Source organism: Poecilia latipinna, unplaced genomic scaffold (genome assembly GCF_001443285.1).
Source record: "Poecilia latipinna isolate Pla-1442-1.1 unplaced genomic scaffold, P_latipinna-1.0 Scaffold237, whole genome shotgun sequence".
Classification (NCBI taxonomy): Eukaryota; Metazoa; Chordata; class Actinopteri; order Cyprinodontiformes; family Poeciliidae; genus Poecilia; species Poecilia latipinna.
In genome coordinates, this window is record NW_015112853.1 from 312,651 (window position 1) to 327,448 (window position 14,798).

General features: G+C 36.9%; 3 protein-coding genes across 4 annotated transcripts in view; 2 read left to right on the forward strand and 1 right to left on the reverse strand.

Annotated features, from left to right (window-relative positions):
- tmem134 (transmembrane protein 134) overlaps positions 1–3,152 on the forward strand; it is a 9,032-nt gene extending 5,880 nt beyond the window's left edge. The window contains exons 6-8 of the mRNA XM_015032283.1: positions 734–778; positions 1,816–1,869; positions 2,781–3,152. Coding sequence (XP_014887769.1) covers positions 734–778; positions 1,816–1,869; positions 2,781–2,863 — 182 coding nt within the window. The 3' untranslated portion in view covers positions 2,864–3,152. The remainder of the gene's footprint in view (positions 1–733; positions 779–1,815; positions 1,870–2,780) is intronic.
- A 2,387-nt stretch (positions 3,153–5,539) lies between these two features.
- On the forward strand, positions 5,540–10,001 carry aip (aryl hydrocarbon receptor interacting protein). The gene is made up of 7 exons (XM_015032284.1): positions 5,540–5,679; positions 6,203–6,385; positions 6,725–6,913; positions 7,634–7,810; positions 7,901–8,042; positions 8,817–9,046; positions 9,132–10,001. Exons 1-7 carry the CDS (start codon positions 5,581–5,583, stop codon positions 9,135–9,137), a joined length of 1,026 nt encoding a protein of 341 aa, XP_014887770.1. The 5' UTR covers positions 5,540–5,580; the 3' UTR covers positions 9,138–10,001.
- Positions 10,002–10,171: 170 nt separating this feature from the next.
- cdk2ap2 (cyclin dependent kinase 2 associated protein 2) lies at positions 10,172–14,558 on the reverse strand. 2 transcript variants are annotated; one of them, XM_015032286.1, is made up of 5 exons: positions 14,469–14,558; positions 11,934–12,092; positions 11,693–11,784; positions 11,194–11,314; positions 10,172–10,747 (listed from the first exon to the last, which is right to left on the reverse strand). In XM_015032286.1, the coding sequence occupies exons 2-5, from the start codon at positions 11,986–11,988 to the stop codon at positions 10,680–10,682; spliced, it is 336 nt and encodes a 111-aa protein (XP_014887772.1). In that variant the 5' UTR covers positions 11,989–12,092; positions 14,469–14,558; the 3' UTR covers positions 10,172–10,679. The 2 variants fall into 2 exon arrangements, with proteins under 2 accessions (XP_014887772.1, XP_014887773.1); XM_015032287.1 differs by having other exon boundaries at positions 11,934–12,089; positions 14,469–14,543.
- Between the last annotated feature and the right edge of the window lie 240 nt (positions 14,559–14,798).

A 14,798-nucleotide genomic window follows, 5' to 3' on the forward strand; every position in this document is an offset into this window, starting at 1 on the left:
TCCTTAAAACAGTTTTTTTTAAAAACCCTGAACCCCCCCATGGTTTTTTTAAAAACCCGGTTTTTTTTTTTTTTTTTTTTTTTTTTTTTTGTGAACTGTTGCAAATTGAATTGGCTGTGCAGAGTCATACGCTCACAGATCCAAGATTTCAGTACCCTGATCTTTTAGCTGCTTTGTTATGACTGTAGCCTTGTGACATGATTCTCCATCATGTTGGAAAATGCTCACATCACCAAACTCAAAAGTATGTTGTTGTTGTTGTTTTTTTCACTGTAGCTCTGACTGGAGGTGGATTAGCCTCATTAGCCTGTAATCTCTCGTAGCTTTTCTTCTTGCGTTAACCTGTATTAGCTTCCATCGGCTCTGACCGGGCTCTGCTGTCTCTGCTGAAGAAAAGCATGCCCCACAGCCTGATGCTGCCGCCACCATGTTTCAGCTGAGACGTCAGGGCAAAAACTGGAACTGCAAAGTTTGCACAACACAAGGGGCCCTTTAGAAGGCTTTAAACATGTTATTATTTTAACGGGAACAGCTCCACCACACAGTTTGCATAGTGTTGTGTCAGTGATATCTCCACGCGTCGGACTTTGTCCGTACTGATCAGCTAAATATCAGCCTTCTCTTGTTTTTCACTTCACCTGCAAGAGAAATTAGAAATTGTACATTTGAGTTACTGATAGTATTGATCTGTCTTTCCTTCTCACTCTTGTTTCGTTTTTATGCTTATTTTCAGCTCTCATTTTCACGGGGATCGTCATACAGCTGAATCCAAATGCAGGTAAGAAACCACTGAGCTGTGGCAGTTTATCATTTTTGTTTCCAGAAATTGCGTAATCAATCTGTTAATCATTGTGTATTTAGTGGAAAATCCCAGATAGATAAACTGATTATACACATTTCAAGACCAACTGACTGAATTGCAAATCAATACATGTTTTACTGCATCATACAAGGTGCAAAGAAAATACCCGAAATCTGTTCTTTCACAAAATATTTTTGAAATTGACTAATATTAATGTTTTTATTGACGATCAGTAGTTGAAAATTGGCCTACTGCCTGATAATGTGTCTCTAGCAGATGTGTGCACAGTCTTGTCTTTATGAGGCCATAACATGCTCCGCTTGGTTGATGATAAAGAGTTTCAAGAGTTCAAAGCCCAAGTTCAGTTGTTGCTATAGAGCTGTTTCTTAACCTCTTTATGAAGGCCAACATCCCCTGCTGCTCTGCTTTTATAACTGCACTGAAGTCACAGGGCTGGAGGAAAAACCAAAGGTCAGGGGCTTGTGGGGTTTGCGTGAAATGGAGGCTCTGAGTTTCCAGAATGGATTTTCACATGTTGCTTCTGGTGGTACAGAGCAGCAGGAGGATGCTAGCCTCACGGCACTATTTCTATTTTTGTAAAAAGCCTTGAAATAAAGTTATTTGTTTGTTGTTGTTTTTTTTTTCTTTTAGTGAATCAGTTGACTTTTCTAACAATGACTATGAAGTCTGTTGAGTTGAGTTTTGCCATTTTGTGCTTCCAGTGTTCCACCATGTTCCATGTTGTCCTGAGAATTAGATGTGACGGGACAAATTTTCTCTGACTTTAAAACCAAAAGTACAAAATGTTCTGTTTTGCTGCAGCCCTCACATCAGACCAAATCAAAAACATCAGTTTGCAAGGCCTCCTATGAAACACAAACCTTATAACACTATTTTTAAAACTTTAGTGTAAAATAACAACTTAGTGTAAATCTTTGATAATATTAATGAATTAAATTAAAGTTTGGTTGCACAGATAAGCAGGTCTGACACTAATCAAAGTTTCCCTACAGGTGTTTCAAGTGCTATTTTCTTTGTGCCTGGATTTCTTCTTCTTATCCCTGGAGGTGAGTACATTTTAAGTTTCATCAGATGTGCATTTTAATTTTAACGTTTTTTGTTTGTTTGTTTGTTTTTTAAGAGATGCTGGTACCTTTTGTTTGTTTAGGACGTTTTGTAACTCTCTTTTTCCAGATTTAGAATAGATATATCTACCAGCAGGGGGCGACAAGAGCTATTCTGTAAATCTGGATTTACAAAATAGCTCTGTTGAATTTTTTTATATATCCATTTCCACAGATCTGGGGGGAAAAGTCAGTTTACTGGTTGTTGTTCAAAGTTTAAGAATAAATATATTATCTTTATCTGATCCACTTAATACTCTTCTGGGAGAGAAAATCTGTGTTTTTCAAGCCAGATCTTGTTAAATATTTAAACAGCTGGTTAAAACCAGGGTACTTTGAAAAAGTTGAAGTAAAAGAATTAAAAAGCAGCTACTTCAAATGGCTGAAATAAATTACACCAAGATACATTAAAAATTATTTTTTTCTGAATTTGCAAAGTATCCTACTGAGTGAGTTAACCCGGTAATATACCATAAATCAGCTAAGTCTTATTTTCATGAATAGTAAATTGATCTGAAACTGCCAAATGAAATGAAAGAGGGTGTGATGAAAAGATCCAAAAAAAAAAAATCATGTACATTTAAATTTGATTATGAATGACATTTGAACATTTTACAATTATTTTTCTGTATAATTCACACAAAAAAAGAGATTTATACCTGTGTTTTTAGCACACAGGTCCATTGTGGCTTGTTTAGATGTAGCTACTGGAGTATAGGAGGGAGAAAATGGTAATATATGGCAGTTAAATGAGGATAAAATCTGACAGAGGGGTGAATTGATCCAGAGTCCTGTGAAACCCTCTCATTGTGTTTCAATAACTGTGTCATTTCCATTTTTTTTTTGTCCTGCAGCGTATCACGTGATCTACATCACCTTTGCTGTCCAGGGTCGAAGAGGCTTCAAGTTTTTCTACTTGCCTTACTTTGAAAAATGAGATTTCACTACGCATTACATTTCACTCCATTCCTGGTGTTCTTTTACAATGATTTTTTTTTTAATTTTATTTGTAACATCTGTAGCATAACATACTGTCACACTGTTGTTGTTTTTACCATTGTAATGACCACTGCTACTTGAACCACTCTGTGCCTTGACTACATTTCCCCAACATGAACTGGCGTTGCTCTGTGTACACACTAAAAGGAGATTGGTCTTGCCTGTGGTTTTTAGTGTTGTGTGAATAATGTCTGTGAATAAAAAATAAAAAAGTGTATATATTTTAATTTGTTGCAGAGGAATTTGGTTTTCAGTGGGACTCATAATGAGCATTCCTTAATCGAATCATTCTTTCTTTCATGCTTGGACGACGAATGAACTAGTAAACAAAACAAGACTAGTTTTAATTTGTTGTGAATGTTCTCTAGTCCATGCTAAATATATCACCAGTATTTCTATTGATATTAAATCCACACCTGCTGCTGATAATGGCCCTTGTAATGCTCAACAAATTAGTCCATAAATTACTTGTAATTAAGTGGAATGGCTCAAGGATTAGGTATTTTAAAACATAAAGAAAATATTGGTTTCTTGGCTTATTTTGCCTCCTTATTAAATAGGCAAAGAAAACAGCTTTCTGGTGGCTACAGAAGATGTTTTGGAGCCAACTTACTATGGAACATTTAACCAAATATTAGTGGGTGTGTGTACATTTTTGAGCCTGTGTATATAATTAAATTTCTAGATTGGATAAAATCCTAAATCAATTCTCACTTTGAATTCATTCACATATAAGATGGTTTCATTGTGGAATAAAATAACATTTCTAATTCATGATTGAAATCTCAAAACTGATAATAAAGATAAGGGAATGTAAACTTTTCACCAGAACCGTGTGCTTTATCTGAGACATATTTCATGTTTTTTTTTTTTAGCCCACAAGCAACATGACCTCAGGTGTTTATTTGGTCCTTTGACATTTCTGTGGGTGGATGTCTTTATGAGAGTCCAGACTTATCTTTCTCTGCAAAATAGTTTTAAAGTAATTTTATGTCCAAGTTTTAAGTGAACGGTTCGATTGTTAGAAATGTTCATTTCTTTCCTGAATCCTGTGTGGGATTCAATTAAGATAGACAGCAGCAACCAAATGCTTTTTATTGTCAGTGTATAAAGTTAAATTAGCAATCGCTGCAGATAACTCGCTGCAGTTCTAGTTTAGTTCAGCACCAATCATGGGCTAGTTACTCTTAACGTAAGAAAAAAATGAACCTTAAACTTCCATAAAGTGTTGCCAGATTTATGCTTTAGCAAGTTGAAAAATATTTTATCTGTTTAATGCTTATCAAGTAAGTTAAAAAAAAATGTGAAAATCAAATTTTAAACATCTTGTAATTCTAACATGGTTCTACTTTTGATAGACTTATACATGTTGCAGGTGACAGCATCAGACTCAAACAAGATGAGCATATTTGAATATTAACTGCACAGCGCTGTGACAATTCCCCAATCAAGGACTCAAACTGCCACAGTTTCATAAATTGCAGCAAAAAGTACCTCCAATTCTCAAACAGATTTCCAGTTGACAACAAGGTTTGTTATCTTTTTGTTTTGTTTTTTTAGCAAAAGACATTTATGAAAACATTCACAATGTCTGTCACATTTGAGGCTCCTGAGTCAGAGAGAAATATTACATATGAATTTAATGTTCTTCAACACCCCTGTTTTTAAGTCCACTAAAAAATGAGTGGTCTGATCTCTCATATAAAACTTGTGCATATATAGTAAATAGCACTACATTATAGAACATTATTTCTAGTGTTTATATAAAAATTATAACACATATTTATATTGTATTTCTGATTAGTCATGTATTTAGGCAGTAAGCACAGAAAATAAATTGCTTCTATTTCTTTATATACAACTAAAAATAAAAGTGAATGCTATAAAAAAAACTGAAAACTGAACTTGTATTAGATTTATTGTGTGAATAAGCATTTGTAATAATAACATGGGCATAAGTACCTCCGGAGTACAGCCTGTGTATTAGATACATCCAATTATATCAAAACATCCCACTGTCAGATATGGGTTGGGGTTTTCATAGACCTGGCCTCAACATAGCTGAGGGAACAAAGATTAACAAAGAAGAAAACCTCATCTAAATGCCCTTAAATGAGCACTGTGGTCTACCTTCAGCAACTATATGATTGCAGAGAAAATAACAAAATATCTTAATCTAGCAACTCACTAGATCAGTAGAATTTTTCGTTCTTTACAAGAAAATGTGTGTATAAGTTTGCACAATCGCGTTTTCCAAATGTAATTAATATTTAAAGTGGTAAAATTTACCACTTTAAATATGTCAAAAAAATTGACATTTTTTTTAAATAAATCATTTATTATTTAAATAACAATATAATATACAAATATATATACTGAGTCAATATGTCGTAAAGCCATGTTTGTGTCTCAGTTCTACACATAATAATGTCGTTTCATAAGAGTTTGCCAAACTTAATTTCAAACACAAACTTATAAAGATTTTACAAAATGTAATTTAATGGTATACATCAATGACATGCCATCATATGAACAAATTTTCTGCTTGATAATTTTAGAAAATGCTGTTAGTGACGCTAAACAACGGGAAGGACGTAACACATTACGAAACAAGCAGCTTCGGTAAACATCGTCATTTTCCGTGAACGGTTAAGGATGGAGGAAGAGGGACGCAGGCTTCTCGAAGAGGGAATAAGAAAGAAAGTGATAAGTCCCGGAAAAGGAGACCTGTCGACCTTCCCTAATGGAACCAAGGTAAAAAGTACACTCTCGGAGCAGGCATGGGTTGTGTTTTGGGTCCAGACGTTTGTAACAGACTCCGACGAAGCACGCTAGCAACCAAAATGCTACCAGGGATCATATCTTTGCCAAATATTCCGAAATATTTGCTTCTACGAACATTATACAAAACATGCCAGACCTATACTCATAACCTGTGGACTTTTCCGGGGAATAACGTGTTTAAAATAAATAACTGTTTAATAAATATATGTTAAAAGACTGATTATTTTTTCAACCGTATGTTTTTTTTTCTATCATGGTAAGCTAGTGGGAAGGACATACGTAATTCTGGACGCTGATTCGTTGGCACGCCATGTCAATTAGTTTCCCCACATTGTGATAGGTCAGAATACGATGACGTCAGGACCCTGTCTAGACCTGTCAGAGAGGAGCACATTTTTGTGTTGTTTGTGGCAAAAACCAAGCAGTCAGCTGCCCCTGATGTCTCAGAGGTTTTATTAACCAACCTGCCTGTTCGTGTTTGTTTCTGTGTCAGGTCGTCTTCCATTACCGCACCAGCCTCTGCGACGGCACAGTGCTGGATGACTCCAGAACCATGGGCGGCCGCAGCAAACCCATGGAGCTCATCATGGGCAAGAAGTTCAAACTGGCTGTGTGGGAAAGAATAGTAATCACCATGAGGCAAGGCGAGGTCGCAGAATTTACCTGCGACACCAAGGTAAGCGTTCTAGTCATGTTGGTGATGCTGCAGCGCTCTTCATAGCCTTAAACTTTTTCACATTCATTTGTGACAGACTGACACATAGTAGCACATAAATATGAAGCATTACCTAACATATGATTTGAGTTGTTTGCTCTGGATTTTATGTAACGGTGTCAGAGTAAAGGGGGTTGAATACAAATGCATGGCTCAATTTTTAGGTTTTATGTAAGGAAAAAAAAACTTCCAGTTCACAGCTGTTCACTGCTTTGTGTTGGTTTATCAGATAAATTTCTAATTAAATATATTGACATTTTTCAGTGCCGATTTGCTTATTTTTGTCTTGTCTGTTGGCAGCACACGGCGCTATACCCACTCGTGTCCCAGTCCTTGAGAAACATAAGTGTTGGTAAAGACCCTCTGGAGGGCCAGAGGCACTGCTGCGGCATCGCTCAAATCCACTCCCACCACTCCTTAGGGCACAAAGATCTGGATCATCTTCAGGCCAACCCACAGCCTCTTGTGTTTGCCATCGAGATGCTGGAGGTGAGGCAGCAGCAGACAGTATCTAGTCCTCACACCTTTTATTAGTTAGTATTGGATGCACACCATATGCATGTGTGTGCATATCTAGTTTCATTTCATTTAAAGAAGAAATAATTTTCCAGTGGATTCATGTTTTATTCTGACCTCAGGGCGTTTATTTAAAGCTGTTTACTTCTCCTTCTCTGCCTTTTTTGGCTAAAGTCTGTCTCCAAAACCCTCGTATTTTTTTTTCTCCATAAAATAAAAAAAATATGTATACTAATTTGGGGAATAATTTTGAAGTAATTTTTTTAGAATAAGGATTTGATGTGTATTGTCGAACCGATGTTTATTTGTTTGAAATTGTTTAAGGACTAAATTGAATAATAGCCCATCAGATTTAATATATAAACCACTTCAAAGCACAAACCAAAGTGCTTAATGCAAAATAGGGGAAAAAAAAAATAAAACATTAAACATGAGACGCTGTAAAATACTTACAGAAATATTAGTAAGAAAACTTGATATAAATGCAAGATAATAAAATAATCAAGTGGCCTCTGCTTGGCTTTTAATTGTAGATCAAAAGCCAAGCAGAGAGGGTGAATGTTAAAATGGCTGAGGTGTTTTGTGAGAAATGCCCTGGATGCAGCTGTAATAAAATCAAAGTGACATGTAGAAGAGATGAAGCTTCATGAGAATCCAGTCGTGCTCCTGACGACGTCTCTGTATCTGTCCCAGGTCCTGCCTCCCGGCTCCTTCCAGCTGGACATGTGGGCCATGACTGACAAAGAGAAGCTGGACTCTGTGCCTCTGATCCATGACGAGGGAAACTCTCTGTTTAAACAGGGCAAAATTAAGGAGGCTACAGAGAAATACTACAATGCCATTGCCTGCCTCAAAAACCTGCAGATGAAGGTTTGGGAACAGTTTTTACTTGGAACCTGCTGAGTTCACTGAAACTAGAGTAAGGTTTTTGACTCGTGTGAATTCTGAATCGATCTGCAGGAGCATCCGGGAGATGAAGCCTGGGTGCAGCTGGACCAAATGATCACACCGCTGCTGCTCAACTACTGTCAGTGCCTGCTGCTTCAGGGCCAGTACTACGAAGTCATCGAGCACTGCTCCTCCCTGATCTTTAAATATGAAGGTAAAGTTCTGACAAAGTTTAGACCATTTGCAAAATCACTTTTTTCCCCCCAAGATGAATAGTAGCTGATTCTGTATAAAAAAATCTTTTTTTTTCCTTCGATATGTTTTTATAGATGTGAAATTGCAATAGATGTTTAGTTTAAACAAACTATCTGGAGATTTCATATATGTCCTTGGGATTGCTGGTATAATTCATATTAACATTTTTACCAAAAAAAAAAAAAAAAGTTTTTTGGTAAAAAAAAATGTTTTTTATGAAATGAAAATATGTAGGAACCCTGGTCTCATTCAGTGTAAAAGTATGGTAATTTATTATTTTTAACCGTCAGATCAACATGTTGGATTTGTTTACTTAATATATTGATATCTACAGCTAATTGTCTCCATTAGTTCAGGTATGTTGTAGGTCTTAATATTAAATAAATTGGATCATATGTTCCAATAAGGCTTGTTTGTCAGAATTGGTTTAATTTAGTGGTTCTTCTTTGCCCGCCATTTTTAACCAGATGTTACTCTCAAGTGGCCTTCAATTAGTTGAAATTAGCAAAAGGTTTTAAGTAATTGGCTGCTGAGAACAAAACACTGACTTATGGCCTTGGCTTAAAGCTGTATCACCAGTGAACTATAACATTATGTCCAAGAATTTGCTCACTGAAATGGTCAAACACGTCACACCAGAGAATAAATAAAAGATTTGTTTTGACTGAAAAGCTCAGGTAGGTTTGACAGCTCGCCTCACGTTCACTTACATTTTTAACGCCCCTCCTCCCAGATAACGTGAAGGCCTACTACAAGCGGGGAAAGGCTCACGCTGCAGTGTGGAACGAGAAGGAGGCTCGGGCAGACTTTGCTAAAGTCTTGGAATTGGACCCATCTCTGGAAGCGTCGGTCAACAAGGAGCTGAAGGCCATGGAGGAGAAACTGCGCTCCAAGCAGGCGGAGGAGAAGGGTCGCTACAAAGGCCTGTTTGACTTCAAAGCGATTCCAGCTACAGCCACTACAGTCAGTCCCGATCTGAGTTTGGCTTCTGCATTCGCTTTTCATCAACTAGCATGAACCTGAAGAACTCCTTTCTTTCTTTCTGCAGGGCTGAACCCTGAAACTGACCGAGAAGAGGATGCCAATGGATTTTGAGATGGAGAAGCAGGAGAGCAGTCCTGCTGTTTTAGTTTTGTCCATGCACTTCAGCCAAACATGTCGCCAATTTGCTCCTCTTCAGGTTCACACACACACACACACACACACACAGGCGCCGCAAGCATTCTTTAGCCGTACTCCTCTGAATACAAGCTGTGTAAATGTGAAGCCGTGGCTCTGTTTGGAGTGTCTGTAATGGCCTGCGGAGTGGCTAATTCAGTGCTGCATATTTTTCATTTTAAGGGAACACCTTATTTATTTATTAAAAAGCCATTAACTGATTCAGAAATGTTTTGGTTAAGGATTTGCTCCTGGTGATGAGCATTCAGATTGTAAACCTTAACTTTTTTCCTCCCCCGTTTCTCCAGAAACTAATATATTTTTTTATAGAATAAAACATCTTTCCCCAGCATTTTCACCAAGCATGTCAGGTATAGGCCCTTTTATTTCATTATTTCTCAGTATCTCCAATCTTTGTAATCATTGCTCACAATTAGTAAATTGTAACTTCATACAGATGCTCCTTTTCAGTTTTGCTTACATGCACACACCTTAAAGTCTGCTAACTACTCAAGCACTAAGTTCTTGTAGAAGAGACTGGACCTTAAGCCTCACTGGTCTGCGACCATCACTAAATTGAAATTATCTCCTATATACTTATTTCATGTATTGAATTAAAATATTTACGTTTAGTTGTTCTCTTGATGTATTCAGCAGACACTCAGCATCTTTGTCAGCTGCTTTGGAGAAGATGTGCTTTTCTGAACTGTTAGCAAGGTGGTGATAATATAACTGTAAATAAATTTGCATTTAATCTCCAGTCTTGGATTTGTTTTTGTCTTTTTAAATATTACTTAATCAGACTGCTTCTCTTAAAACTGGGAATGGGATGGGATTAAAGTCCACAAAGGTTTTAGAAAAGTTTCTGGTTCAAAACCAGACAAATGGTCCCTTCAATTAGATGCCAGGAAACATACAAAACAAAATAAATACTTTTTCCTCTTATTTAATTAAGATATACATACTGAATTGCAAAAATCTGGTTTACAAAATTTCCTTGCTAACAAAATGACTCGATGTAAAAGGTTTGTGGGAATGAGGGAATTCTAATGTGAGCTTGCTTGATGGTGAAGAATTTTCAAATTAAAAGACCGGAGCAGTTTTAACATTGATTGTACCATTAAAAAAGCCAACTTTCCAAGTCGACTTACATTATTAAACAAATGCATTTTACCAGAGGTTTACCAAAATGACAAGCGTAAATTTCACATTCTTACAGTAGGTACAAAATTGGTTTTGCATATGCCCCACATGTTGTAGAAAGTGTAACAGTAACATAATTTAATGAAATGTATCAAATATTGGAAAGGGGAACATGATGCTCCTAGAAATGCTCACAAATAAAGCTCAGGGTGGGAGGATGAGCTCTGGTTGTAAAACATCCAACCAGGATCATGATGAGGAGAACGGGTCAGGAGGGGATTCTTTTCCAAAAGGGTTATGTGCGGGCGCTTCTCTCGGTTTCTGCGAGACACTCTCTGACCAGTGCGCGGGCGTGGATTATACCTGAATGAGACAAAACACATGGAGCATCCAATTAAACGAGAGGAATACAACAAGGATAAGGACTATTGTGTTTGATGCAAGATTTCCATAAAGCAAGGAACCTAAAATGTATCCCCCGCCCAATGTCCCACAATTCCTATAATTAAGAATCCTACAGAGTTCCTTCTGCTTTGAGGAAGTATTCTTGTGGTTGCAAGTTTAAATCATTTTGCAAAGGAAAAAAAGAGCAAAAAAGTCAAGCTCCCGGATATGCAGGGCAGGAAATTTACAGAATTGACTCTTGAGCCCCGAATAGAAAGGGCAATGCGCCCAAAATGATGGCAAGGCATTCTGGTGTCAGATCTCCTTTCATACTGCAGATTGAAAACAGTCAAACTGCAGCTGCAGGCATTGATCAACTCTTCATGACACCCATCCACATTGACAGAGCTGACAGCATCAAATACCTCTCTTTAGCCTCTCCATTGCGCTCTTGCTGCCAGCGTATGTAGGCCTGATCTCACGGCTCATCTCCTCGATGACAGACAGAAGCTCGCTGTAGGTGGAGCCCTGGGACACTTTGACAGGCTGGTTGAGGAAAAGGAAGAGGGGGAAAAGGAAAACCCATCAATATTTGTCGCTGATGTGAAATCATACCACCAAACTGCAATAGTGAAGCAACTAAAGTGGCCCTGTGAGGCTCTTCAACAAGACGGGTAGTAATTTATAGTCATGTTTTGTTTTGACCAGAAGATGACTGCGATTAAGAGTTGATTCAGAATTTAGTTTGCAAATAAAAACAAAAGCTAACTGTAATCATAGGTCACATTAGTAATCATGGGGAAGTTTTACCTGTTGCATAGATTTAGCCCAATGCATCACATATGCAAAGTGAGTAAAAAGTCAAAACAGAAAAGAGGAAGAGTTTTTTTTTTGTTGTTTTTTTGAGTGGAGATGAAGACGTACCTGAACAAAGCCCATAGAGGGGGGACCGAAGTCACTGAAAGCTGGTCTAAAGTTGGATGACGATGGGAGTGATGGAGAGGGAACTGAAGACCCTGTGTGGAGGAGAGTGACACAAACTATTTATCTCAAGCTTTCCCATCACCTACGAGAAGGAGCATCTTTCTCCAACCCTAATAAGATTACCTTTAATTATGAAAACATAACGACAGCCAATTGAAATCACATTCAAGCCGTCTTTTACCTGGTGGTGTGTGGTTGGAGCCAGACGGAGCGGGAGCGATAGGTTTATAACTCATGGCGATTTCAGCAGGCAGCTCCAGGTATGATGTGCTGCTTCCTTCAGTCCCGTCAACCCAATGCTTATACAGCTTTCCTGGTGGTGATGAGCTCCTAGGAGCTACTGGAAAACAATTACATAGTGGGAATAAACTTTACAATCCAGCTTTTTTTTTTTTCAGCAAATTTTCAGGTTTCACAGATCAAAATCGTAGATTTAACTTTTAAACATTCTAATAACTCACAGATGCTGCAATTTTAACATTAACACTTAGTCGTGCAGCTCACAAACTAAATGATTCACAGCTGAGCGCAGTGTGACTCTGACTTAAGAAAAATTTAATTTGTTTCTTGCTGTTAAGATAAGCTGCTGATTATTGGATTATTGGAATTTCAATCTGTTATCACAGTGATTATTAGCTGAAATTAATTTAAATTGTGGCCGTAGTGTTCCAGTGGAATATCCTTTAAAATGTGTGTTTTTTTTAAAGCTCCTTAGTGCTTCTGCAAATGGCAAATAACTATAAGAAAAAGAGTATGATTATATCTGATAAAAGCAACCACAGCTCATTGCTCCCACTGCTTTATGATTTTTTTCATCTCAACTCCACATGCATGTTCACACAATCAGCCAATATCAGTAGCCGATACAAATATAAATATTGCTGCTATGGACATTTCACTGACCTTTTGATATCTTGGAGAAAACAACCACACCTTTGACTTCACCACTGCTTCTCTGTTTCCGTTAAACTCCCCACAATCCTACAATCCTATCACTATAACTGTCAGATGACCAAATAAAATACCACATGACCAACCCATTCCAATCCAGAAACATACAGCAACAGGATGGAAATAAATAGTGTTGTTAATTTTGCTCTAGTTTTATTACCGAAATGTAAAAACAAAACAAACAAACAAAACAAAAAATACCTAATATCAGTTGATATCAATGTTGGTACCAAGATACCACACATCACTAAGTAGTATAGATATTCATGAAATTTTAATGCCTATATAGGTATAGAAGTTGATCAAGCATCATCAGGAAACATTACAGGCTCAGCAGTAAACTGTTCATAATGCATCTTCTGATTTGTTCAAACTCAAAGAGCATTTTCAGTGTCTCATGCAGAGGATTGCCTGCTGTGTAATGCGGTTATGAAACGACAGAGAACATTCTGAATCTATTTCACCGTTACGCTGTGTGAAAGTAGTTAGGGAAATGGCAAATTTTGTTTAAAAAAACAAAACACAGGGACTGTTGGGGTTTGGATAATTTTGTCTGCCCTCACAACAACGTTGAAATCTGTAGGGCTATGAAGATGGGGCTATTATTATGAAAAGCACTTTCTAGAAAGTGTATGGAAGGTTGTGTTAGGCTAAAGAAAAAACAATGGACGTAAATAATAATTAGTATCAGCATTTTAATTTTTAACAAAAATACTGACATTATAAATACCATTCACTCCCACCTAAAACTGCTTTTACCGTCTCTATATCTTTATCCCAGATCTGTTTGGTTTGTGTCTAGGCCTTCATGACCTTTATTCACAAGTTATCTAAGAACTCTGCTGGGAGCTTCACAGATTGACTAAATCCATTATAATAAATTAGACAAAGCTCGACTTTATTTACTAGTTCTATGACTTCAGGGGTTGACGTGAATTTTATTTAGAGGTATTAGAGTAAAGGGATCTGGATATACATGGATATATTTCACACTCTGCCACTTTCAAATTATTAAGGGTTTTGAAAACCATGAGTGGCTTTCACAAATATGTGATACTTTGCCTTGGTCTGTAAGATAAAAAGAGGTTTCTGTTAGTAAGGTGATAAATTGTAATAATGTGTAAGGGAAATACTTTTTTTTTTTTTTTTTTTTTTACATATCAATGTATTAAAACGCTTCTAAAATGAGAGATAATCGATCCTTAATCGTTACAAATTCCATAACTTTAAAGTTATTGAAAAGCATTTAAAAACAAATAGAATTATTTTACTTTAAAAAGATGAAAAGAAATAAAAACACGTCTGTCTTTTGTAACTTTAAACTCTTTTGATCTGTTAACACTTTACTCAGCCTTTATACGTCACTATAAAAAAACAATTACAGCCATGAATGTACTAAGAATGTGTGACAAGTTTAAGTTGTTCAGTCTTTTTACTCCCTTTAAATGTGGCTGTTTGTATGTCATATCTTGGATTTCACGCAGTCTTTCTCAGTTCTGAATGTGACAGCTCTCGGGTGACCAGTACCCGCGAAGGAATATTACTGAATGAAACAAAAGCTGACGTTAGCTTTAAGACGAAGGTAACGTTAGCAGGATTAGCATTAACCGGTTAGCAAAACAACACAGGGGAAACAAAGGAGAAATAAGGGCTCTAAGTACAAAGTATCGCCTTACACAATAGGCACGTTTATAAAAATTAGGTATCCACACTTGTAAACTCCAAAACGGGCTAAAAAAGATTCAAAACAAAGCTATTATTTTACCTTTTTATGAAGAGCTGAAATATTTAGTTGGATGTGGACCTCTTCCGCTGTGTGTGAGCATGCGCACAGGCAAAGTATAGTGTAGTTTTTTTTTTTTACTGTTTAGAGCGATTTGATTGGTTGCTAGCGACACATATTACGTTTGTTGGTAACGGCGTCAGTTTAAGACGTAAAACCAAAACCAAATATTTCAAGTAGTTTGAAGGCAGCCATAACTATTTTGTTAATAGTGAAACAATAATAAAATAAAAACTGAATCTAAAGACTGTTTCCCTTTCTCCAAATTTGATTGCCTGCCACTTTGCTGCTGTTACACAGCAATTTTCAACA